Source organism: Prionailurus bengalensis, chromosome D1 (genome assembly GCF_016509475.1).
Source record: "Prionailurus bengalensis isolate Pbe53 chromosome D1, Fcat_Pben_1.1_paternal_pri, whole genome shotgun sequence".
Classification (NCBI taxonomy): domain Eukaryota; kingdom Metazoa; phylum Chordata; class Mammalia; order Carnivora; family Felidae; genus Prionailurus; species Prionailurus bengalensis.
The window spans coordinates 109,290,756-109,317,323 of record NC_057346.1 but is presented as its reverse complement, the minus strand read 5'-3'; the positions used below and the strand labels follow the sequence as shown (position 1 = coordinate 109,317,323).

The following is a 26,568-nucleotide window of genomic DNA, read 5'->3' as shown; positions in this document are numbered from 1 at the left end:
AAAAAGGGGCGCCTTGGGGCGCCTGGGTGGCGCAGTCGGTTAAGCGTCCGACTTCAGCCAGGTCACGATCTCGCGGTCCGTGAGTTTGAGCCCCGCGTCAGGCTCTGGACTGATGGCTCAGAGCCTGGAGCCTGTTTCGGATTCTGTGTCTCTCTCTCTCTCTGCCCCTCCCCCGTTCATGCTCTGTCTCTCTCTGTCCCAAAAATAAATAAACGTTGAAAAAAAAAAAAAATTAAAAAAAAAAAAAAAAAAAAGGGGCGCCTGGGTGGCGCAGTCGGTTAAGCGTCCGACTTCAGCCAGGTCACGATCTTGCGGTCCGTGGGTTCGAGCCCCGCGTCAGGCTCTGGGCTGATGGCTCGGAGCCTGGAGCCTGTTTCCGATCCTGTGTCTCCCTCTCTCTCTGCCCCTCCCCCGTTCATGCTCTGTCTCTCTCTGTCCCAAAAATAAATAAACTTTAAAAAAATAAAATAAAATAAAAAAATAAAAAAATAAAAAAATAAAAAAATTTTTTAAATAAAAAGTTGGTTGAGTGTCCGACTTCAGCTCAGGTCATGATCTCATGGTTTGTGGGTTCGAGCCCCGCATCGGGCTCCGTGCTGACAGCTCAGAGCCTGGAGCCTGCTTCGGATTCTGTGTTTCCTTCTATCTCTGCTTCTCTCCCACTCATGCTCTGTCTCTCTCTCTCTCTCAAAAATGAATAAACATTTTTAAAAATTAAAAATAAAATAAAGTAAAAATCAAATCAAATCAGATCAAATCAAATCAAATCTTAGGGGCACCTGGGTGGCTCAGTCAGTTGAGGATCTGACTCTTGGTTTTGGCCCAGGTCATAATCTCTCAATTTGTGGGTTCAAGCCCTGCATTGGGCTCTGTGCTGACCGTGTGGAGCCTGCTTGGGATTCTCTCTCTCTCTCTCTCTCTCTCTCTCTCTCTCTCTCTAGCTCTCTGCCCCTCCCCCACTTGCACTCTCTCTCTCTCTCCCCCAAAATAAATAAATAAATTTAAAAAATATTTTTAAAGTAATAAAAAATAAAATGGAAAATCTACTTAATAACAGAAACAAAAACTACCTAATAATAAAATAATAAAATATGTAAAAACTGGGGTGCCTGAGTGGCACAGTCTGTTGAGCATCCGACTCTTGATCTCTGCTCAGGTCATGATCTCATGGTTTGTGAGTTCAAGCCCCACATGGGGCTCTGCATTGATGGCATGGAGCCTGCTTGGGATTCTGTCTCTCCTTCTCTCTGCCCCTCATCTGCTTTGTTCTCTCTCCAAATAAATAAACTTTAAAAAAGTGAATATATCAACAAACTTCACAATTGCACAGATGCAAAAGGAGACATGAATAAATGGTATTATGTATCCTATTCTTGATAGAAAACTAAAGAAAGACTCTCTAATTTACCAATACCCTCCAGCCAAAGACACCAAGAGCACCTCAATTGCACAAATGGGTTTATTACTTTTGTGCTATGGGGCATCTCAGTAAAAGGGTGTTTAGGAAGGATTTATAGGATTTGGGCTTGTGCTAGGTGACTTGGGAAGGGTTTAAGAAGGTGAGAGTTCTTCTTTGTATTGGAGTTGTCAGGAAGTAGTATTTCGAAGACGGGATATGCTAACAAATCTTACCTAGACAAAGGCTAAAACTTTAATTGGTAAAGGTCACTTACATTACCCAAGATGCAAGGATGTTTCATCATCTTTGTGGTTTGGACAATGTTCCTGTCTTTTTTGGTGTTCACATGATTATAGAGTGATCTTGTTTTTACCTTGATCCCTCACATCACAGAAGAACTTTGTTTAATGTTGATGTTCTGTGAAATTGTTCATGTGTAACAGAATACCACCGCCAACACCTGGGTGTCTGGAGGTGTGTTTCGCTTTCTCAAATCTATAAATTAACTGCAGTTTTAACCTTAATTACCAGTTTTGTACATACTTGTGGTATGAAATAACTTGTCAAAACATATCTAAGTTGGGCATCTGAACAAATAAACATTACGGAAGAGTTAGGAAACTAAAAAAACAAATATTGCGAACACAAAAAAGACATAAGAGGAAAAGGTTGATAAATTTACAAAAAAAACACAAAAAAAACATGTCACAGTTGGAAAAACAAACCACAAACTCAGATAAAACATCTTCAACACATTTGAGGAAGGCTGATGTCCCCAGTAAAACAAACAACTCTTCTTACCAATGACATGAAAAGAATACTTTTCGAAATAGTTTTAATTTTTTGCAACAATAACGTACCACTGGAACACATTTTCAAAAAAAAATGGCTGGGACTTTAACACAGAGACACAGGGCTCGCAGAGGAGCCTCAAGGAAGGACTACGCCTCCCAGGAGGCTCTGCGCTGACCGTCTCCGGCCTCCCGACAGGCTCCGCGTGCTTTACGCGCCAGCTTTGGCCTTAGCCAGCGAGTGGCAGAGTCGCGGCAGAGGATGGAGAGCAGCGATGAAGCGGCCGTGGAGAAATGCCGAATCCACTTGCGCCCCCGCACGCTGCGCGACGCACCTCCCGCCACGTTGCACCTTCTGCCCTGCGAGGTTCTGGTTAGCCGGCCTGCCCCCGTGGGGCGCTTCTTCACCCCAGCCATCCGCCAGGGTCCCGACGGTGAGCACTCACGACCGGACTACAGCTCCCGGCAGCCCCCGCGCCCGCGCCACTCTCTTCTCGGCGAGGAGCGGCTCGAGGGCTCCTGGGGATCGTGGTCCACTGGAGATGGCGGGAGGGCCCCAGGGAGGCTGCCCCACTAGGCCTGAATCGGGCCCTCACTGAGGCCCCGCGCCTGTCTCCTACAGGACTGGAAGTGTCGTTTCGGGGCCGCAAACTACGCGGCGAGGAGGTGGTGGTGCCGCCCGGGCTCGCGGGCTACGTGATGGAAGAAGAGGGAGAGGGGTTGGTGGGGAAGGGCTTCTCGGAGGGTTCGTCGAATGACAACGAGCAAGAGCAGCAGGAGCTGGTGGAACCCCCAGAGGCGCTGGAGCGGGACTTTGTGAGCACGGGGGCGGGTCGGTGGGGGGGATAGGGCTGGAGGGGGGATACGGCTGGAGGGGGGATGCGGGCGGGAGCGGTGGCCCCAATGTTTAGCCGAGCTCCCTCCCCAGGACCGGTTCATTGGAGCCACCGCTAGTTTCAGTGGCTTCACGCTGTGGGGCCTGGAGACCATCCCCGGTCCGGATGCCAAAGTGCGCGGGGCCCTAACCTGGCCCAGTCTCGCTGCCGCGGTGAGTAGATGGATGTGCCCTCTTCTAGGCCCCGTCCGTTCCTCTCTGACTTCAAGCTTATTGCCTAGGTTATCCGGAATCTTGCCCCGGCAGTGGATTTGGGGCTGCGGGGCGGGGGAGCACAATGGGGCAGGTGGAGCCTGGGTCTGAATGGAGGACTGGGCTGATCAGGGGCAGCGTGGCTTCCCCACCTAACCTCTGACCTGTCTAGAAGGGGCTGTCATTCTGAGTAGCTGGGTCCCTCCCAGAGTAGGTGGGCCGCCCAGTCACGACATGTCAAAAATCCAGTGGTAGAGGTGACTCCTGTTGCAGATTCACGCACAGGTGCCTGAGGACTGAGAACCGGAACCTGAAATTGAAAGCCACTGGTCCCTTCACCCCAGTAAACCAGCTCTTCACTTTGGAGCCGCTGATTCCATCACCCCAAATAAATGAGCTTTTCACAGCACCTGTGAGTTTGTGGGCACCTTGGAGCCCCTGAGCTGGCATTGCCCTTTCTCCCACAAGAAACTTTCATGGCTCTGGCCTATAGAAACAATTTATTGCCAAGGAGCAGTGAGGGCAAGAGAGGCCAGAATTTTGCAGCCAGTACCCACCCTCCCCCCAACTCCTACTTTACAAAAGGAATTTTTACAGCCACTAGTCCTCTGTACAGAGTGCACCCACCCCCCCATGTCACTGTACACAGCTGCCTGGCTCCCTCCGGTCCCTGGTTCCTAGCAGGCCCAGACCTGTGGTCAGCTGACCTTGGAGTTGACCTGAGCCCCGAGCTCGCCTTGGTGCTGGGCCCCAGCCGGCCCAGGCCCTATGAGGCCCGTCCTCTCTTTATGGAGCTGTCCTCAGCCCCACCTCCCTTGGTATGCCTCCTGGGGACCCTGGAAGGGGTGGGATGTGCTGTCAGCCCCGCGTGCTTTTGTTGCCACTGCTGTGGACAGTGCCTGGTCACCACTTTCCCCTCTTGCTCCAGTCCTTGGGAGTGAAGTGCAGACACTTGGAGTCGATCCGAAGGAGACGCTTGAGCATAGCTCGTTCATGCCCATCGACGATGTCCTCCGACAGTGTGAGGATATACTGGCCCTGGAGGGGAGATGGGGGGTGGGGTCAGCCCACGTGGGGCACGCACCCTGCAGCCCTACACAAACCTGTCTCCCCCTGCCAGCCCCTACCTTGTAGTAATTGATGAGGTTGAGGTACTGTAGAGTGGAGATGACATCCTCCTTCTTGATGCTGGTGATTTCACTGATCTCGCTGTGGGAGGGCAAAGATCAGGTTCTCTGGGGACCTTCGTCTCTGCCCCAAGCCTCCCAGGAACCCCAGGAGTGAGGACAGGGCATGCCATGCACCCCCGGGGTAGGTAGGGCCAGGCTCACTTGATGGTGATCTGTGGCCTCTCCCCACTCTCTGACTTCAGCCCCATCAGGATCTCCAGGATGGTCTGGGACCAGTAGCTCCGGTAGGATAGGAGGCCAAGGTCTGAGAGGGGCTTCTCAGGGGTCCCTGTTTTCCCTTCCACTTTGGAGAGTTCATAGCCTACGGCAACAGAGCAGGAAGGGGTGGGTAAGCCGTCACAGCTTTGTGCAACCAGTGTTTCAGAGCGTGGGTTATGGAAGTAGACTGCCGGGGCCCCATCTTGGCCCTGCCAGGTGGTCGTTCTGTGACCTGGCATAAGGGGCTTGTCTGTGGTGTCTCCGTTTCCCCATAAAGAACTAATGAGCATTCACTCTTGACCTCTGCTGTGGCGGGACCTAGGGTAGAAGCCACAGTCAACTAGGAGGGATACTCAGGAGCCAGTGAAGGCTTATAGGCAGAGCAGGGGGCGGGGAATGCAGAGAAAATGGCTTAGGAAAAGAAAGTGCCTCTGATTTTCATCATTCCAGACTCTCTCTGCTACGGTATGTGAGGAGGGAAGGCAGACCCCACCTCTCGTCTAGGCCTGAGGGTTCTTGGACTTAGAGTCAAATCAGTCCCCCTAGTTGCTACCTGAGGGCCATCAGTGCGCCAGGACCAGGCTAGGCCTAGCTAGGTGCTGACACGAAGCAAGGAGAGAGGTGCCTGGGTGCCCTGGTTGGCTGAACGTGTGACTTCGGGTTGGGTCAGGATCTCGCGGTTTGCCGGTCTGAGCCCCATATCAAGCACTCTCCCGTCAGCATGGAACCTGCTCTGGATCCTCCTTGCCTCTCTCTGCCCCTCCCCAGTGTGTGCACGGCACGTGGCGCACACGCGTGTTCTCTTTCTCTCTCTCTCTCAAAAATAAACATTAAAAAAAAAGAAGGGAGGTAAAGCAAGGAGAGCGGCGCCAACGCACCCCCCAGGTCAGGTCATTCTTCAGCAGGTTACCTGATCTCTCCAGGACTCCCTCCTCCCCTCCCCCCCTGACTGCTCTGTCCTCCTGTACCCTGCTGACTACTGGGCACTGGCAGACAGTTTCCAGCGAGCCCCTCAGCTGCTGCAAAAGCCTGTGTGGCTTCAGGTGTCCTGGCAGAGTCTTCATTCTCTTTCTTCCTCAGGGTCTGGGGCGTCCCCTTACTTGTAAAAGCCCTTCGCCCTCAGTCATCAACTATGTTGGGCCATGGCCCTTTCTGCCCCACTCCTCCCTATCTTTATCTGCCAGTCTTACCCTCTTGTCCAATCTCCTGTGACTTCCACCAGCAGCCTGGTGGAGGGAGGGACAGAGAGGCCGGTTCTTTTTAGAGAAAGGCAGCAACAGAAGGGAACAGGGGCGAACCCAGGTTTCTACTCAACTTTGCTGGGCCCACCAGTGCATGTGGAGTCCTGACAGATCAACTGGAGGCCACACTCACCTCCTTGGCTGCAGGGAACTCCTGGCCCCTCCCCAGTGAACTTCCACCTGTCCTCAAGAACTGCCTGGAATGGGTGCTTCTGGTGCACCGGTCTGCTCCTGCTGGGGAGAACTGAGTACATCTTGGTGACCTTGACCATAACCTGTCTCCACTGAGGTCTGAGCTCCCAAGCTTAGATGCACTTTAAGTATCTGCCTGCTCTACCAGACTGAGGGCTTCCTGGGGATGTGCCACCATCCAGCATCATTCTACTAATAAAATTCCTCAAATGGACCACGACCTGGATTAAGTCAAGCCTCTGTGTCTTCACCAAACAGCTAACGCTCCCTCCCATCTCCCAGGTCAGAGCTTAGTAATCCCAAGGATTCAGTGAGTAGAGAGTTGAATGGAGTGGAGATAAGATACTGGGAAGCAGAAGGGGGCCTTGCAGTTGGAGGAACAGGGAAGAGTTCATGTATTACGAGGGACAGAGTCCCTTCTGGGCTTTATTTAAAGAGACTGATCTGCCTGAATCCAAGAAGCAGAGGCCAAATCCACACAAAAATTTGCTGAGTTAACACCATTTTGATGTTCGATGACATTCTGATCATCTGTCTGCAAGGCTCAGGCAACAACTAGGGAAACAGAGGCACCGGTCCTCACCTAGGAACTTGTATGACGGCACAGAAGCAGACAGATAAACAACAGTGGCTCACCTGGCCTCTGCCCGTGGCCCCCGGCAGGAGCCTATGAGTCAGATTTGGGGAAAGCTGGGTGGTGCTTAGAACCTTAGCCAAGGAGGAGTGAGGGGCTGAGAACCTAACAAACGAGCAGGGCAGTCACGCTGAGAATGGAAGAGAACCTCAGGAGAGTCTCATCTTTATTTCTGGCCAGCTCCCCTGGTGATGGGGCTGCACAGCAGGGCTGACAGTAGCCTGGCATGTCTAAGAGGGAGGCACAACAGGGGCACTGGTGCCGGGCCCGCCAGTACCCAACCCCGGCCCCTGGCCGAGGGCACAGGTACTCACTGAACTCGATCAGCAGCTTGCCGTAGCCCCGGCGCTGGTAGGGAGGCAGGGTCAGGATGCAGGCCACGTTGTAGTCTTCCGTGGATTCCTTTTCCTAGAAAGCAGGGGTGGGTGAGTGAGGAGGGGGACACAGCTCAGGGCAGGGCCGAGAGAGGACCCAGGTGAGCGCTCACCTTGGAGAAGTAGCCCACGATGTGGAAGCCCTTACAGTCATACTCCGTCATGACATAGAAGAGGAAGGGATCTGTGTCATAGTACAATGTCTTATGGTCGAGAAAACACTTGGCCAGGAGACACAGGTTCTGGGAATAACTCTGCAAAGGAAAAGGCCTGTCACCATTCTGGGTACCCAGCCTTAAACGTAGTCACTTAGTTTCTTTACCCGAGGCTGACAGGTGAAGAGCCTTCCCCCCTGGGGTCTGATCCATTCAATCGGTCAGGCTGTCCCTGCCACTCAGGCAGAGCGACTTCTCAGTGCTGAGCCCATATACCAGCTCCACGATGGTGCCTGACCACCTGCCTTGCTGGTGGGCTGGGCGGGCTTACCCCCGGGCCCCATACCTCCACCTAAGTCTCGCCCAGGGGGCTTCCACTGCCCTCTGCTGTAGTTGACAACAGTCAACAAATTGCAGCGTGTTTCCAGGAAGGCAGACTGCCAGGGCTTATGAGCAGCTCTACCCAGGTGACGGTCCTAGGAATCTACCTGTCCAAAACCACAACACTCTCTGGCCCGCGGTCGCACCTACTGGAGGCTGACCTCCTATCCTACAATGGAGATTAGGTGTTCTGAAACTGAAAGGGAACAGCCTCCGGGGTTGCCCAGCAAAATGATTAATCTTGCTGCTCTACCTCTATACACATTTTTCTCCTGCATACCAGACGTGGCTTTTTAACCACCTGCTGGGCACTGCCATCTGGATGCCTAAATCCACATTTAACCACGAAGAACAGCGGTTAAAGCGTCTTCCTGCAAGCTTCCCCAGCACCCACGCCAGAGCTCTCACCTGCCCTTCAAGATGCTTCTCCCTCACTGCCCTCTCTGCCCTGGGAATGACCTCACAGTCCTAACGGTCCCTCCAGATTACTCCTTCCTTCCCGCAGCCACAGACTGAGGCAGGTTTGAAGCCCAAACCTGCAGTGACCCCTACTCCTCCCCCAACGGACCTCATTCTCACCACCTGAGCTCTGCTTCTTGTAACAACCTTGCCTCACGCTCTCTGCCTTTCAGCCCAAATGGTCTTGAGCCCTCACACCACCTGTACGTCCAGGCCTACCCTTCAGGACCCTCCTGCTTGTGACTCCCTTACCCACCTTACCCTTGTGTCAAAGATCAAAGATGACCTCCTCTGTGAAGTTCCGCTGGCCATCTCCTCTGGGTCCTGAGCCCCCTCCCCGCCCCCCCGCCCTTTGTTTCATGACACTTATCCCTGGAATCTGAAGATACTGGCAAATCTGTTTTTTCCAGACTGTGAACACTTAGAGCCTTTGTCTAGTTACTGGTCATCTTTATACCTCCCCACACCCGCCCTACGGCAGGAACTCCATAAAAACGGGATAAACTAATCTGCTGACCAGACTGCTGTGTTCCTGAGCAGGAGGAAGCTGCTCATTTAACTCCCCCTTACACCACCAGGGCCAATGGCTCCCCACTGCCCCTGAGCCACAGACCTTGTTCTTACGTCCATCAATCTCAAAGAAAGAGATGGTGCCCTTGCGGTAAATCTCATTGCCCGGAGGATGTCGCAGGTCACACTTGGTCTGAGGAAGACAGGAGGATCAGAGGCAGGGGCAGGGTGGAGGGCAGCAGGCAGGCAGCCTCCTGGGACCCCTCATACCAAGTGACGCTGCAGACACTTCAGGCTCCGGCCGTATTTGAGGCAGAACTCGCAGAGGTAGAGGACGGGCAATGTGGTAAGCTCCTGTGGGTACGGGGAGAAGTACCACGGCTTCAGGCGGTGCCGGCCCAGCTCGATGCACTCGATGTTCTTCATCCGGGTAACGATGTCGTCGTGGCTGCGGTCAGACACCAAGCTGCCAGTCATGCGTGGAGCCGACGGTATTCCATCTGAGCTGTCCTGGGAGTCCTGCCCAGGGCCAGGGGAGAACACCAGGTTACAGGACACAGCTCGCGTAACCCTTCCATAGCTTTCCTTGTTCGAGCCTAACAACAACCCTATGGGGTAGTGTGGTACTATATTCAGCACTTTCCAGGAAAAGAAAAGGAAACTAGGAAAGGTTTCAATTGTAGTTTGAAAAAGATCACCCAGTGACTGATCTGGACCAGCTCTGCCTGGCTCATAACCCTACCTAGATCCTTCACTGCCTACAACCTCTTATTTATTCATTAAAAAAAAAAAATTTTTTTTTTTAACATTTATTTATTATTGAGAGACAGACAAAGACAGAGCATGAGCACGGGAGGGGCACAGAGAGGAGACACAGAATCCAAAGCAGGATCCAGACTCTGAACGGTCAGCACAGAGCCCGAGGCGGGCTTGAACTCACTGGGAGACCATGACCTGAGCAGAAGTCAGACGCTCAACCGACTGTGCCCCCCAGGCACCCCAACCTCTTATTTATTTTTAAGCCAATCACTGAACTCTCCACCCTGCCTGTGTCCCCTCCTTTTCACCGAGCTTTCCTCTTCCCCAGACCTACCTCATCAGTGCCCAAGCAATTTGATTTTCGCTTCCGTCCTGGCTGAGCTGCCACTGCCCTACGGGCGGATCCATTCTGCAGGTGAAATTGTAGGAACGGAAAAGGTGGCTGTGAGATGAGCTTTAAAGAGGCCGCCAGAGGGGAGAAGCGAAGACGAAAACAAGGGTTTGGGGAACTTACCTGAGGAAAAACGGAGGCTGGCGCTGTCTCGCTGGGCACTGGAGTTGCTGGTGAAACCACCTCCACCTTCCGTTTCTGCAGAGAGAAACCAAGAAAGGTGGGTCAGAAGGTAGAGAAGGTGGGACCTAAGAGGAAAGCAAGGTCCCTGGAATTGCTGAGGGTACCGTTGAGCGGTGGTTGGGCTGCAGGCAGGAGCTGGAGGAGAGCGGCTGGTCAGGCTCGCCACCGGGAATGGCCTCCCGCTCCTTGGGCAGGTTGAAGCGGAGTGTGATCTGGACCGGGATTGGCAAGGTCTTCCCGCTGGCCTGGGCGGAGGCCGGCTGTAGAGATAGGTCCAGGGTCTTCCTCTGGGGTGGGGATGGTTGTGGGATGGGGAAGGGGAGTAGGGGCCCCTCAGCGTGGAGTGATCAAACCCCACCCTCTGCCCTCTCAAGGACATAGGAATAGCTACTGGACTCTGGAAGCTACATCTGCAATTTGGCCCCCATCCTTTGCAAGCTGAAGCCAGAGTGGAAGGGTGTGGACTCCTACCCATCCAGGAGCCCCTGAGGCCAAGAGATGAGAAAAGTAGGAGGCAGGAGAAAAAAGGTGAAGCACGGGACCTACTCACCACCTCTCTCTCTGGAGAGCCGGGGCGGGACCCAGGAAGTCCGTTCTTGGTGGGGGTCTTGGCCTCTTTCTTGGGGAACTGGATCTTCTTTAGGTCCAGCCGCTCGTGGGTCACCCATTCATCCAGGCGTTTGTTGACTGTAGCAGTGGGGATGGCTCAGGAAGGAATGCCAGAGGCTGCCTCCCAACCCCACCCTGCAGCCCTACCTCACCCCAACCTAGAACTCACAGTCAATATAATGAACGTAGAAAAGCTTGCGGCCACTGATGTCCTTCACACTCAGGATCTCGGCCAAGGCTGTGGGAACAGCACAGGCAGGAGCCTTAGACGAGCCAGGCGATGAGGATCCACCCTCCTAAGACCTGATCTCCACCCCCAGACTGGATCCCCAGCACTTGGAAGCCTTCGCCCAAACCCCTTTTTAGTCACCAAGTGCCGCCCCCTCTCCAGGCCCCGCCCTGTCCGTCTCCGAGCGGCCGAGAGCCACGCCCCTCCCGGGTATCTGCGCCCCGCCCGCCCCAGGATTATAGAGGCCCCACCCCCTCCCGAGGGTTCGGTTGACTCCCTCCCGCCCCTCGCCCTCAGGTTCCTTAGCCCCGCCCCCCGACGTCACTCACGCCACTCATCTTCGTTGTCCTGGTTCCGCCGAAGCACGGGCAGGCGGCAGCCCTCGATTATCTCCCCCTGGGGAGACAGCGCGGCGCCAGGGTCGGCTACTGGGGGGCCTCGGGTTCTACCCACCTCCCCTGGCTCCCTCCGCCCCGCCCCGGGCACCGGACTCACCACCTCCGCCATCTTCCCTCCCTCCACTGCCACTTCCGGCCCCTCTGGGAGACGTCACTTCCGGGACTGATCGCGCTGTAGGCCCGCGCCTCCTGAAGCCGCTTTAGAAGAAGACATTTAAGAGACACCGCTATCCAGCTGGAAGCAGGCAGGCGTCCCGTTTGGCTGGCGGGAGAGTGGGGTGTTTTAAATGAAGGCCTGGGTCCTAGGTGGAATCCCCGAAAGGCGCACAACGATTGGAGGAAAGCTGAGTCCGTCACGTGACGCCCACCGGGTGCGACGCCGATCACGTGGTTACGGCGCGGGTCACGTGGGACTAGGTTTGTGCTTCCAGGACGCCCGGGCTCGAGCGTCTCCTCGTGGCAGCGGGAGGCGTCGCCGGCAGGGACACAGCCTGCTGGGCGCCGGGGGCGGGTCTGGGGGATTGGGAGGCTGGAGAAGTGGGCGGGACTGCTAAGGAAACTCAGTGCCTGGCCGCTTGTGGACGTACTTCCTTAGAGATGGGGATTCAGATTTGTAGGCATATTCTTTTGTATATTAGTTTTCTAATTTTAAATGTAATGTATTAATCATTCATAGAATCAACAGATATTTAGTGATCCCGTAGCATCTGCCAGGCACTACTCTAGGAGCCTGTAATACGTTAGCGAATGTGTGAAAGAATCCGACCTCATGGAGCTTCCAGTCTTGAGGATTGGGAGGAAAAAGAGAGGTATAGATAAAAAATGTATTTAAAATTGGGGCGTCTGGGTGGCTCAGTCGGTTAAGCATCTGACTCCTGATTTCGGCTCAGGTCATAATCTCATGGGTTCGTGGGTTCCATCTCTGTGCTGACAGTGTGGAGCCTGCTTGGGATTCTCTCTCTCCCCTTCTTTCTCTGCTCCTCCCCCACTTGCATGTGCGTTCTCTCTCTCTAAAAAAATAAATAAACTTAAAAAAAATGTTTATCCAGGGCCAGCTATGGATCACAGCAGAGTTTCAGTCCCTGCCGCCTTGTCAAAGTCACCCGTGACCCCCGTGGTAATCCCATGGCTTCTTCTTGGTCCTCTCGTGAATGGTATTTGGCACGGTTGGTCATTCTCCAGTCCTTGAAACACTTGCCCTTGTTTTCATGATACCAGACCCTCCTGGTTCCCATCCAGCTTCCGTGGCTGCCCCTTATCTCCTCTGCTAGTTCCTCTTCCTGTCCGTGACCGTTAAATGTTCACAGGCCCCAGGTTCAGTCCTGGACTTCGTGGCTTTACATAACATTCACATGCTGAGGTTTCTCAAACTTGTATCTTCAGCTTAGATCTCTTCCCCAACTCCGCTCTCGCTGCCCGTTCAGCATCTCTGCCTGGATGTCTAGGGGTCATATCCAAAAACAAACTCCTGGTCTTCCTTCCTAACGGTCTCCTCCTGCTCTCTTTCTTGCCCCTGTCAGTGAAAATTTTATCCATCCGGCTTGTCAGACCAAGAACCTTGAAGTCATCGGACTTGACTTCTCTCACATTCAGTCCGCCAGCAAATACTTGAGGCTGTACCACTTCTCTCTGCCTTCACCACTGCCAGCCTGGGGCGAGCTACCGCCATCGCCTCCCGGAACTGTTGCAGAAGCCTCATACCCAGGAACGAGAGGGATCGTTCAAAAATGTAACTCACACCGTGTCACCGTGATGATCAGAATCCACCAGTGATTCGTCATTTACTCAGAGTAAAACCCCAAATCCCTGTATAAATCCAGTGCCATTACCATCTGCCGCTTCCCTCTCCATCGTACTCTGCGACTCACTGCATTCTACCCACACGGGCCTCCCTGTGTTTCCAGGACATAGGAAGTTCCTTTCTCTGGTCCTTTGCTGTTTCTTTCCTGCAACACTTTCTCTCCTTTTATCCACTTGGCTTAGTCCTCACCTCATTCAAGCCTTTGCTCACATGTCACCTTCCCAGTGAGGCCACCTCTGACCTCCTCAGTTAAGCCTGCCCATCCGCCACCCACCTCATCTCCCCGCTCCTTACTTCATTGTCCTGCATAGAATTTTCACCAGCCATTGAGCCATATATTTTCCTTATTTACTCAGTACTGTCTTTCCCTCACTAGAATGTAGGATCCATGAACACAGTATTTGTATTGTTTTGTCCAGCGCTATGCTCCTAGCTTCTAGGATAGTGCCTGGCTTCCAGGAGGCATTCCATTAAAACCTGTCAAATGGATTAAGCACATGATTTCTCCAGGGAGCCAGAGATGCAGACTGACATTTACTGCAGAGAGTGATTAGTCTCGTAAGATGAGAAGGAAACCTAAGCTCAGAGGAGACAGATCCAGGGAAGGATCTCAGAGCATCTGATGTTTGACCTACAGTTTAGAGGATGAGCAAGCGTTAGCAAGAGAAGGGACTTGGGGGACATTCCGGGAAGTGAGGACGGCAACAGCAAAGAAAACCGGAGAAGAGAAACAGTTGGCGAACAGGGCGTCGGGCATCCAACAACATTAATTGAGCACCACCTGTGTGCCGCAGCCCGCAGGAGCAACTTGAATGAAAACAGATGAGGCCCCTATTCTAGTGGGTTGGACATGAACAGTTAGCAAAAGAAAACAAAAACAATCCCCTTGGGTAGTGGTAAGTGCAGTGTCGATGATAAAACTGTGATCCGGTGGGGAATGAGGTGCCGGTCAGTGCGGACCTCTCTAAAGGGCTGTCAGTCAAGATTGCTAGGCCCCAGAGTCACGCAGTGCCTTTTTTCTTGGTCCGCGTGGCCCCAGAGGCATGCAGGGCTTCAGGATGGCTTCGTCTGAGAACTCGACATGTCACCAACAACGAAGTTTCTGTCTTTCCACTCCAGCCTCCTCGTGGTTACCTTCCTCCTACATTAGGGTGGGCTCTTCTCGTGATCACAGGACGGCTGCCCCCAGCTCTAGGACCTACATGTGTCCCAGGCCATGTCCAAGGAGAAAAATGTCTTCCCCGGCCGTGGGATTCCCTCAGAATGAACCGTTATGGGGCACGTGTCTCTGCCTCAGCCAATGCCTGTGGCCAGCAGGGAGAGGAAGAAATGGCCGTTGAGGCAGCCAGGACGGCCACTGCAGGAGATGACATGTGACCTGAGACCCGAATGAAGAGATAAATGAGTGGATAAAGAAGATGGGGTGCAAACACGCAATGGAATATTACTTAGCCATGAAAAAGAACGAAAGCTTGCTATTTGCAACAACACGGATAGAGCTAGAGTGTGATGCTAACTGAAATAAGTCAGAGAAAGACAAATAGCCGTACGATTTCACTCGTGGAGTTTAAGAAACAAAACAAATGGACAAAGGAAAAAAGAAATGAAAACATTGATTCTTTAAAAAAAAATTTAAGTTTATTTATTTTGAGAGAGACTGAGACAGCATGAGTTGGGGAGGGGGAGAGAGAGGGAGAGAGAAATCCCAAGTTCGAGCCCCGCGTCAGGCTCTGTGCTGACAGCTCAGAGCCTGGAGCTTGCTTTGGATTCTGTGTCTCCCTCTCTGTCTCTCTCTGCCCCTCCCCAGCTCGTGCTCTGACTCTCTCTCTCTCTCTCTCTGTCTCTCTCTCTGTCTCTCAAAAATAAATAACATTTAAAAAAATTGTTAAAGAAAAGGTAGAAAAGCTTAAATAAAAATGAAAGAAAATTATAAAAAACTATGAGCTTGTATTTATTCGGTGAGGAAGATCGCCTCTGGAGGGAAACCAGGGGGCGCTACAAGGAGGAGAAAGGAAATTTCTTTAGGACGAGCATTAGTTGGATACTCTCGGTTGTAAGTAACAGAAAACCAAGAGTAAACTGCTTCAATAAGCCAAGTATCTTACCTCCTTGGAGGTGGAGCAGCCCCAAGACTGCTTGGCCCAGTAGCTCAAAGACGGCACCACCAGGCACCCAGGTTTATTCCATCTCTCCAGGCCACCAACCCGGTGGGTTGGCTTTGTTCTCTAGGGGATTCCGTTAAAAAAAAATTTTTTTTAACGTTTATTTATTATTGAGAGACAGAGTGACACAGAGCATGACCAGGGGAGGGGCCGAGTATGGAGAGACGTAGAATCCGAAGCAGGCTCCAGGCTCTGAGCTGTCAGCACAGAGCCCGACGCGGGGCTCGAACTCACAAACCACGAGATCGTGACCTGAGCCGAAGTCGGAGGCTTAACTGACTGAGCCACCCAGGTGCCCCTCTAGGGGATTCCCTCTAAAGCAGTAGGAAGCCTACAGTAGTCACTGGGCCGCATCCTTCTGCTTTTCCACCTAGCGTTTCCATGCAAGAATTCCTTCTTGGCATCTCTCAGGAAATGTGTTTTCCTGGATCCTAAGCAGGGTCAATTTCATGGGGATGTGACCTGTGCAGTTACACAGGGCCCAGAGCTGAAGAGGGTCCCACACTTAGTTTAGCGTTCGGTTGTTGCCATCTTGAAAATTCTTAATAACTGGGGCGCCTAGGTGGCTCAGTTGGCTAAGCGTCCAGCTCTTGATTTCGGCCCAGGTCATGATCTCATGGTTCAGGTCATGGGGGTCCCGTGATGGGCTCTGCGTTGACATCTCGGAGCCTGCTTGCGAGTCTCCCTCCCTCTCTCTCCCTCTCTCCCCCCCTCAAAATAAACATTTTTTAAAAGGCTTTGTTAGGTTGAGGCACCTGGGTGGCTCACTTGGTTAAGCATTCAGCTCTTGACTTTGACTTGGGTCAATGATCTCACGATTCAGGGGTTCAGGCACCGCATTGGGCTCCGTGCTGACAGGGCAGAGCCTGCTTGGGATTCTCTCTCTCCCTCTCTCCCTTCCCCTCCCCCCACCCGTGCTCTCTTTCTCTCTCAAAATAAATAAATTTAAAAAAAATCTTTGTTAGGTCACTGGCTGACTGTGCTCTCTGCCGCTTCCCCGCTCGTGCTCCCTCTCTCTCTCAAAATAAACTTAAAAAAGAGAGAATTCTTAATAAAGCTTAGTGGTCAACGTGGAGACATTAATGCTTCAAAAGAAGCTGCTGATACCAAGTCGAAAGCAAATGCAGAAATACGAGTTCATAGGAGAGAAGTCATCATGATGAAACTAGTTTCACTTATAGTCGTTTCCATACTGTTAAGTGTGGTTTCCTGGCCCTGCCTCTGCTAACAGGGAGGCATTCTTTCTTTCTTTCTTTCTTTCTTTTTTTAAATTCTGGCAAAATATCCATAACCTAAGACTTAACATTTCAGCCACTTTTAAGTGTGCAGTTCAGTGGCATTAAGTACATTCATACTTTTGCACAACCGTCACCGCTGTCCTTCTCCAGAATATTTTCCGTCATCCCCAACGTTAACCCTCTACCTATTATACGATCACTCCCCGCTCCCCACTCTTCCCGGCCTCTGGCAACCACTATTCTTTCTCTAAGAATGTAACTGCTCTTGGCACCTCGTATAGATGGAATCATATGCTATCTGTCTTTGTGCGTCTGGTTTGCTTCACTTAGAGTAACGTTTTGAAGATTCAACCATGTTGTAGCACGTATCAGAATCGTATTCCTTTTTAAGGGCAAATCACATTCCAGTGTGTGGATACTAGGTCTGTGGGCAAACTGTTCTTTATACAAATCTTATGAATGGTGTCCCTAAGAAATAACACCTTCTGGAAGTAAAATAAGTCCTTAAGTTGGTCATTTTGACCTAGGATTCCACGCAGTACTTTCAATCTTGTTAGGAGATCCAAATGCCACATTATTCAAATACCACCCAATAATGTCCACTGGCGTATTGTGGCATTGAAATAGCAGCTGTAGGCTACGGCTCCTTGCGAAAACTTTAAGAAGAAAAACGCAAAGAGATGAAAAAGATGTGAGTGCTATGAAATGCTCCAGCAGGAAACCAGAAACTGATCCGAAATCTAAATTAACGATACTGATTTCAACAGCAAAACCAAAAGCAGGACCAGCAGACAAAAGATTTTCCTCATTAAAAAAAGGAAATGGGGGGCGCCTGGGTGGCGCAGTCGGTTAAGCGTCCGACTTCAGCCAGGTCACCATCTCGCGGTCCGTGAGTTCGAGCCCCGCGTCGGGCTCTGGGCTGATGGCTCGGAGCCTGGAGCCTGTTTCCGATTCTGTGTCTCCCTCTCTCTCTGCCCCTCCCCCGTTCATGCTCTGTCTCTCTCTGTCCCAAAAATAAATAAACGTTGAAAAAAAAAAAAAAAAAAGGAAATGGGCAGGGTGCCTGGGCAGATCAGTCAGTTGAGCGTCTGACTCTTGATTTCAACTCAGGGATTGAGCCCCGTGTCGGAATTGCACTGAGCATGGAACCTAGTTAAGATTCTCCTCTCTCTGCCCCTCTACCGCGCTCCGGAGCACGTGAGTTCACGCTCTCTCTTTCTCTCTCTCTCTGTCTCTCTGTCTCTCTCTGTCTCTCTCAAATGAAAAAATGAAAAGGAAAGGGGCTTGTATGAAGGATACATGCCTGAGTTGAAGTTGTTTGCAGATGCTCTTTTAACAATTTGATCAAGGTCAGTGCCAAATGAAAGAAAGGTTTTTACATCTGGCATATTTGTTAACAAACAACTGTCAAGACTATCAGATAGGCAATTAATGCTTTGTATGTTTTACGTTTTCATTTTAAGAAGTGGTAACTTCTAAATATTAACTACTAAATACTTGTATTTATTTCTCAGTAATTGGCTTTTAATTGACCTTGAACTTGTTCATTTCCCTTCTTTTTATCTTTTCCATCATCAAATGTCTGAATCAGGTAGAGATTTTTTTTTAAGTTGATTTATTTATTTTGAGAGAGAGTGTGCATGTGAGCAGGGGAGGGGCAGAGAGAGAGGGAGAGAGAGAGAGAGAGAGAGAGAGAGAGAGAGAGAGAGAGAGAATCCCAAACAGGCTCCTCACTGTCAGTGCAGAGCCAGGTCCAGAGCTTAAACTCATGAACCATGAGATCATGACCTGAGCTGAAATCAAGAGTTGGGCGCTCAACCGACTGAGCCACCCAGGCGCCCCTGAATCAGGTAGAGATAATTTTTACTTGTCATTGACACATATGGTCTTGTGATATGTTGGTTCATAACGATAAATCTTTCAAGCATATGTGTGTGCGTATGTGTGTGTATATATATATACATATATATGTATATATATATAGTATATATATATTCATATGTATGTATATATACATATATATATACATATATATATATTTACAGAAAGCTCTGAAACTTTCATACAAGTCTGTTATAGGAAAATAATTCAGGGCTCCTGGGTAGCTCAGTCGGTTAAGCACCAGTCTCTTGGTTTCAACTCAGGTCATGATTTTGAAGTTGGTGAGATTGAGCCCCGCATCTCCTGCCCAGTGGTCACTGTTGTAGCCCCTCAGACAACTCCCCGAGTCTCTCTGCTGAGGTGGGGGGGGTCTGTGCTCCAGGGGCTTCTGCCCCATTTTGGCTCTGGGTTTCCCAGAGCAGGGCTGGCGGCGGGTGGGTTAGTGGATTGAAAGGTAGGGTCTGTGTTCAAATGATGTCTCTGCTAATCCTTGGTTCTATGGCTTGGTTAAGTCCCCCAAAGCTCTGAGCCTTCATGGGTCACCCGTCAAACGGGTACAGCACCTAACCCCATTCTCAGGTAATTGTGGGGTCAGATTCATTCCTCCCGCAAATGTTCATTGAGAGGCTCCTTTGTGCAGGCACCACGCTGGCACTGGGGAAATCCGGACGGGTGATGCAGAAGTGGCCCTGGCCCCACAGAGCCTGAGTTTGGGAAGGTGGGGAGGGAAACACACATGTCATCAGATGACAGGCAACCCCAGCTGTAAGGTCCAGAGGAAGAGCCATCTGGGCTGAGAAAGCATCGAGGGGGCAAAGAGGAAGAGCAGTGAAAGGTCAGAGGGAGGGCCCCAGGTGGGAAGGAAAGAGTCCCGGACTTAGTGCGAGACACCAGCTCTTGTCTGTCTCAGCCTCTAGGGGGCCTCTCCCCCTCCCACCTCCTTTCTTTCTCTCACCTGTGTCCTCCCCATTCCCCATGTATGATCCTGCCAAGCCCACAAGTTATTTTGTATCTTTCACAATATTTGATATGTTAAAAAAATTTTAAGTTGTTTGTTTATTTTGAGAGAAAGAGCACGAGCAGCGGAGGGGCAGAGAGAGGACAGAGGGTCTGAAGTGGGCTCCATGCTGATAGCAGCGAGCTCGATGTGGGGCTCAGACTCACGAACCGTGAGATCGTGACCTGAGCCGAAGTTGGACGCTCAACTAACTGATCCACCCAGGTGCCCCCCAGATATACTTTTGGCTTAAAAATATTTCTATTCTCAGGGTGCCTGGGTGGTTCAGTCATTTCAGCGTCCAACTCTTGATTCCAGCAAAGGTCATGATCTCACAGTTGTGAGATCAAGCTCCGCATTGGGCTCTACACCGGGCATGGAGCCTGCTTGAGATTCTCTCTCTCCCTCTCCCTCTGCTCCTCCCCTGCTCACACTCACAAGCACGTGTGTTGTCTCTCACATATACATGTGTTTCTATGTCAATTCTCTGATTATACACAACCAATACAAGGCCTGGCCCACCTCCAACAGTGGCACCATTCTGTTGACTTTGCTTCTCTAGAGCACGTGATGAATACATGGTCATAACACGTGTGTTTTTATGGCTATAGGATTGTGAGTATGTGCAGACATTTTTGTTTGGTCTCATAGTCACTCTTAGTGCTTTGAGCCAATCAAATGTGCTTTTCTCACTCAGCAGCACCTCGTGGGACCCCCTTCAAGCCTGCTTCAGTCGTTAATGCCTATAATATTACACAGCAGGAATTCAGCTCTCTGGGGTCTTTTGCTCTGTTCTTGGTTTTATGCCAACATGAACACAGCTACAATAAATCCCTCAGAGTCTAAAGGATCAGTTTCCATGAGTGGGATCACTGGGTTGAAAGAATATTCAATTTAAGTCAATAATAGCTGTGTGTGTGTGTGTGTGTGTGTGTGTGTGTGTGTGTGTGTGTGTGTGTTCTAAGCAACATACCTTAGTGCAATGAATGATATACTTGGATTATATCCTGTCGATATTACTTTATGGCTAGAATTTATTTTACATTGTTATTTCTTCTATTTTTTTCACTTAAAGTAAATCTTATCTACAGGTGCCTGGGTGGCTCAGTCAGTTAAGCGTCGGACTCTTGATTTCAGTTCAGGTCATGATCTCACAGTTCGTGGGTTCAAGCCTCACATTGGGCTCTGTACTGATGGTGTGGAACATGCTTGGGATTCTCACTCTCCCTGTCTCTCTGCCCCTCCCTCTCTCTCTCTCTCTCTCTCTCTCTCTCTCTCTCTCTCTCAAAATAAATACATAAACTTTAAAATAAAATAAAATAAAATAAAATAAAACAAATCTTATCTATGTAAAAAATGTTGAGTAAAATTGATGTTGCAGAAAGAATCCCTACTTTTGCCACTTATTAGCTACCTGATTGGATAAGTAATTTAACTTCTCTGAGCCTCAATTTCCTAATCTATGAAGTATGAATAATTACACCTCTTTCAACTGGTAGTTGTAACAAATAACCACCGAATGTAAAGGGCTCAGTAGAGTAAGCACACAATGAATAGTAGCTAAAATAAACTTTGTTGAATCAAAGACTGTTTGTCTTGTGATGTCATGGGGCCTTAGCACTGCTGAGGTCTTTTGAGGTTTGAGAACCTCTTCCTAGATCTCTTTTCAGGGGGAGTGGGAGACCAGGTGCTTTGTTGGGGGGTGTGCATGGGTGCAGAGGCAAAAGGAAGTTCAGGTTTGGAATAGTTGATGATGAGGACTGGAGAGGGAGCTGCCCACAGGATGGGGTGAGATCAGGATGCAAACTATCTTCATTGCAATAGTCAGGAGGCTTCTAGTGTCCTCAGAAGATGGATCAAAGAGAGAGTAGGAACCTTGCTGGGCAGAGCACGGAGGGCCTGGCTGGAAGAGGATGTGCAAGAGAGTTGCTGGTTAAGAGTAGTTTAGAAGTCAAGATAGAAGTTGCTGCTATGGGGTAGGCTGACAAACAGGCAACACAGGAGGAACAGATGGGTTTTGTCTGTGACATTAAAGAGCAGCCATCTATCATTCATCCATCCATATCTGTCCATCCATCCATCCATCCATCCTTCTATCCATCCATCCATCCTTCCATCCATCCATCCATCCACCCATCCTTCCATCCATCCATCCAGCCTTCTATCCATCCATCCATCCATCCTTCCATCCATCTATCTATCCACCCATCCTTCTATCCTTCCATCCATCCATCCAGCCTTCTATCCATCCATCCATCCATCCATCCATCCATCCTTCTATCCATCCATCCATCCATCCTTCCATCCATCCTTCTGTCTTTCCATCCATCCATCCATCCATCCATCCATCCTTCCATCCTTCCATCTACACAGCATGACAACACTGTTGAGAAAGCAGACAACCTTTATTTTCTCCATAATTCATCTTAATCTCTGTTTTGAGATCTGTCATACCTGGGGGGTGGGGAATCTAATCTCAGTGATTTTTGTGATGTGGACATGAATCTACAGTAGAGATGGAGGGAAACAGGGCTTACCTGTAGCTGTAGTGTTGGTCATTTGACCTGCTGGTTGAATACTATAGCCCTCTTTGGAACAAGAAATATTACCAGCAAGAAAGAGAGACATTTTATAGTTGTAAAGGGATTATGTCATCAAGAAAACATGAAAGTCCTAACTGTACGCATTCAAAAAAGAGTTTCTTTTTTATTGTTTATTTATTTTTAAGAGAGAGAGAGAGTGGGGGAGGGACAGAGAGAGAGGGAGACAGAGAATCCCAAGCAGGCTCTGTGCTGTCAGTACAGAGCCCGACTTGGGGCTCAAACTCATGAACTGTGAGATCATGACCTGAGCTGATATCGAGAGTCAGATGCTTAACAGAGCCACAAAAGAGTTTAAATGCATAAAACTAAAACTGACAGAACCAAAAGGAGAAACAAAAATCCACAATGAGAGACCTAGCACTCATCTCTCAAGAACTGATAAAAAACAAACAAACAAACAAACAAACAAACAAACAAAAACAGGTACAGAAAATATCGGTAAGTATATAGAAGACCTGAACAACACTATCGACCAACTTGACCTAACTGATATTTGTGTCTGTTCCCACTAGTCAGAATGAAGACTTCATAATACTTGGGGCTTTGGGTCCTAGATGGGTCTTGCTTCAGTAGTGAGGAGTGATTAGCCCCAGACTAAATGCTGCTGTGCTCCCCCCTAATAGATCTTTGGTTTAATTAAACATATATAGTTAGTCTTTGTCCTGGTTCCTGGCACAGAGCTCCTAGAACACTTGGAATTTACTGAATGATAGGAATGTTTCTAGATATTCATAATAAGCCCCTGTCAGTGATACTCAAATCTGTGTTAATGAGGTGACTTTTGGTGGACCCCTGAATAGCTTCAGGATGGAAGCTGGTAGCCAGAGGAGCCAACCATGTGATTAGAGTGTTAGAACTGTTAGCCCCACTCCCAACCCCGAGAGAAGAGAGAGGGACTAACGGTTGAGTTCATCACCAATGGCCAATGATTTAACCAATCATGCCTACATAATGAGACCTCCATAAAAACTCCTAAACGATAGGATGCAGAATTCTTCTAGAGCAGTCAACACCCAGTGCTAGGAAGGTGGTGTGCCCAGAGAGGGCATGTAAGCTCTGTACCCCCCTACCTTGCCCTTTGCGTCTCTTCTATTTGGCTGTTCCTGAGTTAGAGCTTTTGTAATTTGTAACAATTACAAATACACCAGTAATTGTAAGTAAAGCACTGTCCTGAGCTCTGTGAATTCTACTGAATTTTTGAACCTGAAGGAGGGGAGGTCATGGGAACCCCTCAAATTTGTAGAATGCCAGGTAGAAATGTGGGTAGCTGGAGCATCCCATTGGCAACCGGCATCTGAAGTGAGGGCAATCTTGTGAAACTAAGCCCTTAACCTGTGAGGTCTGTGCAAACTACAAATAGTGTCAGAACGGAACTAAATAGTTGGACATTCAGTTGGTGTCAGAGAACTGGCTGGAGTGAGGGAAAAAAAGCTCTCCAAATCTTAAAAGCAAGACTCAAAAGGATCAAACCATTTCAAAATAATTTAACTGTGTCCCAAAACACGACTCAAGAATATCTAAGGGAGGGGCTGCCTGGTGGCTTAGTTGGCGAAGCGTCCGACTCTCGATCTCGGCTCAAGTCATGATCCCACAGTTCTTGGGATCGAGCCCCACGTCTGCTGCTTGAGATTCTCTCTCCCCTCTCTCTCTGCCCCTCCCCGCTTGCTCTCGCTATCAAGATAAATAAATAAACTTAAAAAAAGAAACTGAATTCGCAAATTAAAACTTTCCCACGCATGGAATGCCAGGTCCAGTTGGTTCACTGGTGAATTCTATCAAAGTTGAGGAAGAAGTAATACCAATCCGCCACAAATTCTTTCAGAAACAGAAGAGACATTTCCCGCTCATTTTATAAAGCCGGCATTGCCCTGACATGAAAACCACACCTATCGTAAGGAAACAGGATGTTGACAAGTATCCCACACGAACGTAGATACAAAATGCTTTAGCAAATGATATCAAATCATCCCTTTTTTCACCACATTTATCTCCACTTGATATATTGCCTCTGCGCTTGATATCTTATGCTCGTACGTGTGTCTTCCAAGTAGAATATAAGTTCCCCGAGTGCGAGGACTTTGTTTCGTTCATGGCTCTCCTCTCCGCACCACCATCCCGACATTTAGAACAGTGCTTGACCAATACTAGATGCTAAATAAATATTTGTTGGCTGAGTAAATGAGAGATGGATTCCCAAGTGCTTTCAAGAGACACATCGTTTCCCTTGTGAGCCCAAGTACAAACAAAGATAACGGGGCACATTTTAAAAACAGATTAAAATGAGTTACCCAGTCCTGCCCCACGCTTACACTATTCTGTTTTTATTTATTTATTTATTGTTTTATTGTTTTATTGTTTTATTGTTTTATTGTTTTAATGTTTGTTTATTTTTGAGAGAGAGAGAGAGAGAGAGAGAGAGCATGAGCGGGGGAGGGGCAGAGAGAAGGAGACACAGAATCTGAAGCAGGTTCCAGGCTCTGAGCTGTCAGCACAGAGCCCGATGCGGGGCTCGAACTCATGAACAACGAGATCATGACCTGAGCTGAAGTCAGACACTTAACCGCCTGAGCCTCCCAGGCACCCCTACACTATTCTGTTTTTAAACGTCACTAGATATATGCCATTAATTTATTAGTAAAGGTTTACTTCTTTGTTTTGCTAAAAAATACGTAGCAAAATATTTTTCATTTTAAGCGCTTGTAAGTGTACAACTGAGGGGCATAAATGCATTCACAGTGTGGTAAAACCATCCGAACTATGCATCTTTTCCATCATCCCCAATGTCATCTCTGTGCCACGAACAATAATTCCTCATTTCCCTTTCCCACTCCTGCTAACTTCTATTTCGCTTTCTGTCTCTATGAGTTTCCCTATTCTAGGTACCTCATGTAGGTGGAACCAAATAATACTTGTCCTTTTGTGTCGGGCTTTATAGCATTTAGCATCATGTCTTCAAGGTTCATCCGTGTTGTAGCGGGTCAGAATTTCCTTCCTTTTTAAGGTTGAATAAAATCCCATTGTATGTTTAGACCGCATTTTGTTTACCCATTCATCTGTCCATGGACATTTGGGTTGTTTCCGCCCTTTGGCTACTGTGAGTAATGTTGTGATAAACGCTGGTGTGGACCTATCTGTTTGAGTCTCTGCTCTCAGTTTTTGTGGATATTTACGTAGGCGTGGAACCGCTGGATCCTATGCTAGCTCTGTGTTTAACTTTCTGAGGACTCGCCAAACTGTTGCCCACAATGCCTGTGCCATTTGACATCCCCACCAGCAGTGCCTAAGAGTTCTGATTTCTCCACATCCCCACCAACACTTACTTTTTAATAAGGGTTCAGTCTTAATAATTATTCAGATTATATTGTTTGGTTGCTCCATGGCCACAGTTAACAATTACATATTCTAGAAACTTGATTAAAATGTATCCTATTTCTGGGGCGCCTGGGTGGCGCAGTCGGTTAAGCGTCCGACTTCAGCCAGGTCACGATCTCACGGTCCGTGAGTTCGAGCCCCGTGTCAGGCTCTGGGCTGATGGCTCAGAGCCTGGAGCCTGTTTCCGATTCTGTGTCTCCCTCTCTCTCTGCCCCTCCCCCGTTCATGCTCTGTCTCTCTCTGTCTCAAAATAAATAAACGTTAAAAAAAAAAAAGAAAATTTAAAAAAATGTATCCTATTTCTAAGTAGCCTTTTCATTTTGAGAATGAGATTCAATTTTATAGATTCCTAAAAGAATCTCAATCAAAATCTCAGCAGGCTTTACTGGTAGAAATTGAGAAGTTGATTCTAAAATAAATGCAGAAATTCAAAGGACCTAGAATAGCCGATGTAATTTTTGAAAAAGAAGAATGAGATCAGAGGACTTATAACACAGTATAATATTAGCATAAGAATGGAAACATATATCAAAACATAGATCTATGGGGGCGCCTGGGTGGCGCAGTCGGTTGAGCGTCCGACTTCAGCCAGGTCACGATCTCGCGGTCCGGGAGTTCGAGCCCCGCGTCGGGCTCTGGGCTGATGGCTCGGAGCCTGGAGCCTGTTTCTGATTCTGTGTCTCCCTCTCTCTCTGCCCCTCCCCCGTTCATGCTCTGTCTCTCTCTGTCCCAAAAATAAATAAACGTTGAAAAAAAAATTTAAAAAAAAACACCAAAAACATAGATCTATGGAACAGAATAGAGTCCAGAAATAGATCCACACACGTATAGTTAATCAATTTGCAACAAAGGAGTCAGGATAATTCCATGAGAAAAGGACAGGCTTTTTAGCAAATGGAGCTGGACCAACTGGACGTCCATTTGGAGGAGGGAAAAAGGACATTTGATCCTTACTTCTAATTTTTTTTTAATGTTTATTTCTGAGAGAGAGAGACAGAGCATGAGTGGGGGGAGGGGCAGAGAGAGAAGGAGACACAGAATCCGAAACAGGCTCCAGGCTGTGAGCTGTCAGCAGAGAGCCGGACGCGAGGCTCGAACTCAAACCGTGAGATCATGACCAGAGCCGAAGTCGGTCGCTCAACCAACTGAGCCACCCAGGCACCCCCTGATCCTTACTTCTTAACCCATACAAAACCTAATTCAAAAATGGATCAGTGGGACGCCTGGGTGGCTCAGAAGGTTGAGCGTCTGGCTCTTGATTTTGGCTCAGGTCATGATCTCATGGTTTGGTTAGTGAGATTGAGCCCCATGTTGGGCTCTGCATTGAGTTCAGA

The 26,568-nt window shown here is 49.3% G+C and overlaps 2 protein-coding genes across 7 annotated transcripts; one reads left to right on the top strand and one right to left on the bottom strand.

Annotated features, from left to right (window-relative positions):
- The first annotated feature begins 2,387 nt into the window (after window positions 1–2,387).
- On the top strand, window positions 2,388–3,686 carry RNASEH2C (ribonuclease H2 subunit C). Its single transcript, XM_043582546.1, has 4 exons — window positions 2,388–2,624; window positions 2,813–3,006; window positions 3,119–3,238; window positions 3,551–3,686. The coding sequence occupies exons 1-4, from the start codon at window positions 2,453–2,455 to the stop codon at window positions 3,575–3,577; spliced, it is 513 nt and encodes a 170-aa protein (XP_043438481.1). The 5' UTR covers window positions 2,388–2,452; the 3' UTR covers window positions 3,578–3,686.
- Window positions 3,687–3,758: 72 nt separating this feature from the next.
- KAT5 (lysine acetyltransferase 5) lies at window positions 3,759–11,536 on the bottom strand. 6 transcript variants are annotated; one of them, XM_043582541.1, is made up of 14 exons: window positions 11,278–11,522; window positions 11,112–11,178; window positions 10,723–10,791; window positions 10,495–10,631; window positions 10,049–10,204; window positions 9,885–9,959; window positions 9,705–9,779; window positions 8,882–9,130; window positions 8,715–8,804; window positions 7,220–7,360; window positions 7,047–7,140; window positions 4,609–4,768; window positions 4,405–4,486; window positions 3,759–4,315 (listed from the first exon to the last, which is right to left on the bottom strand). In XM_043582541.1, exons 1-14 carry the CDS (start codon window positions 11,287–11,289, stop codon window positions 4,181–4,183), a joined length of 1,542 nt encoding a protein of 513 aa, XP_043438476.1. In that variant the 5' UTR covers window positions 11,290–11,522; the 3' UTR covers window positions 3,759–4,180. The 6 variants fall into 6 exon arrangements, with proteins under 6 accessions (XP_043438476.1, XP_043438478.1, XP_043438475.1 ...); XM_043582543.1 differs by lacking the exon at window positions 4,609–4,768 and having other exon boundaries at window positions 11,278–11,526; XM_043582540.1 differs by having other exon boundaries at window positions 11,112–11,524.
- Window positions 11,537–26,568: the final 15,032 nt, after the last annotated feature.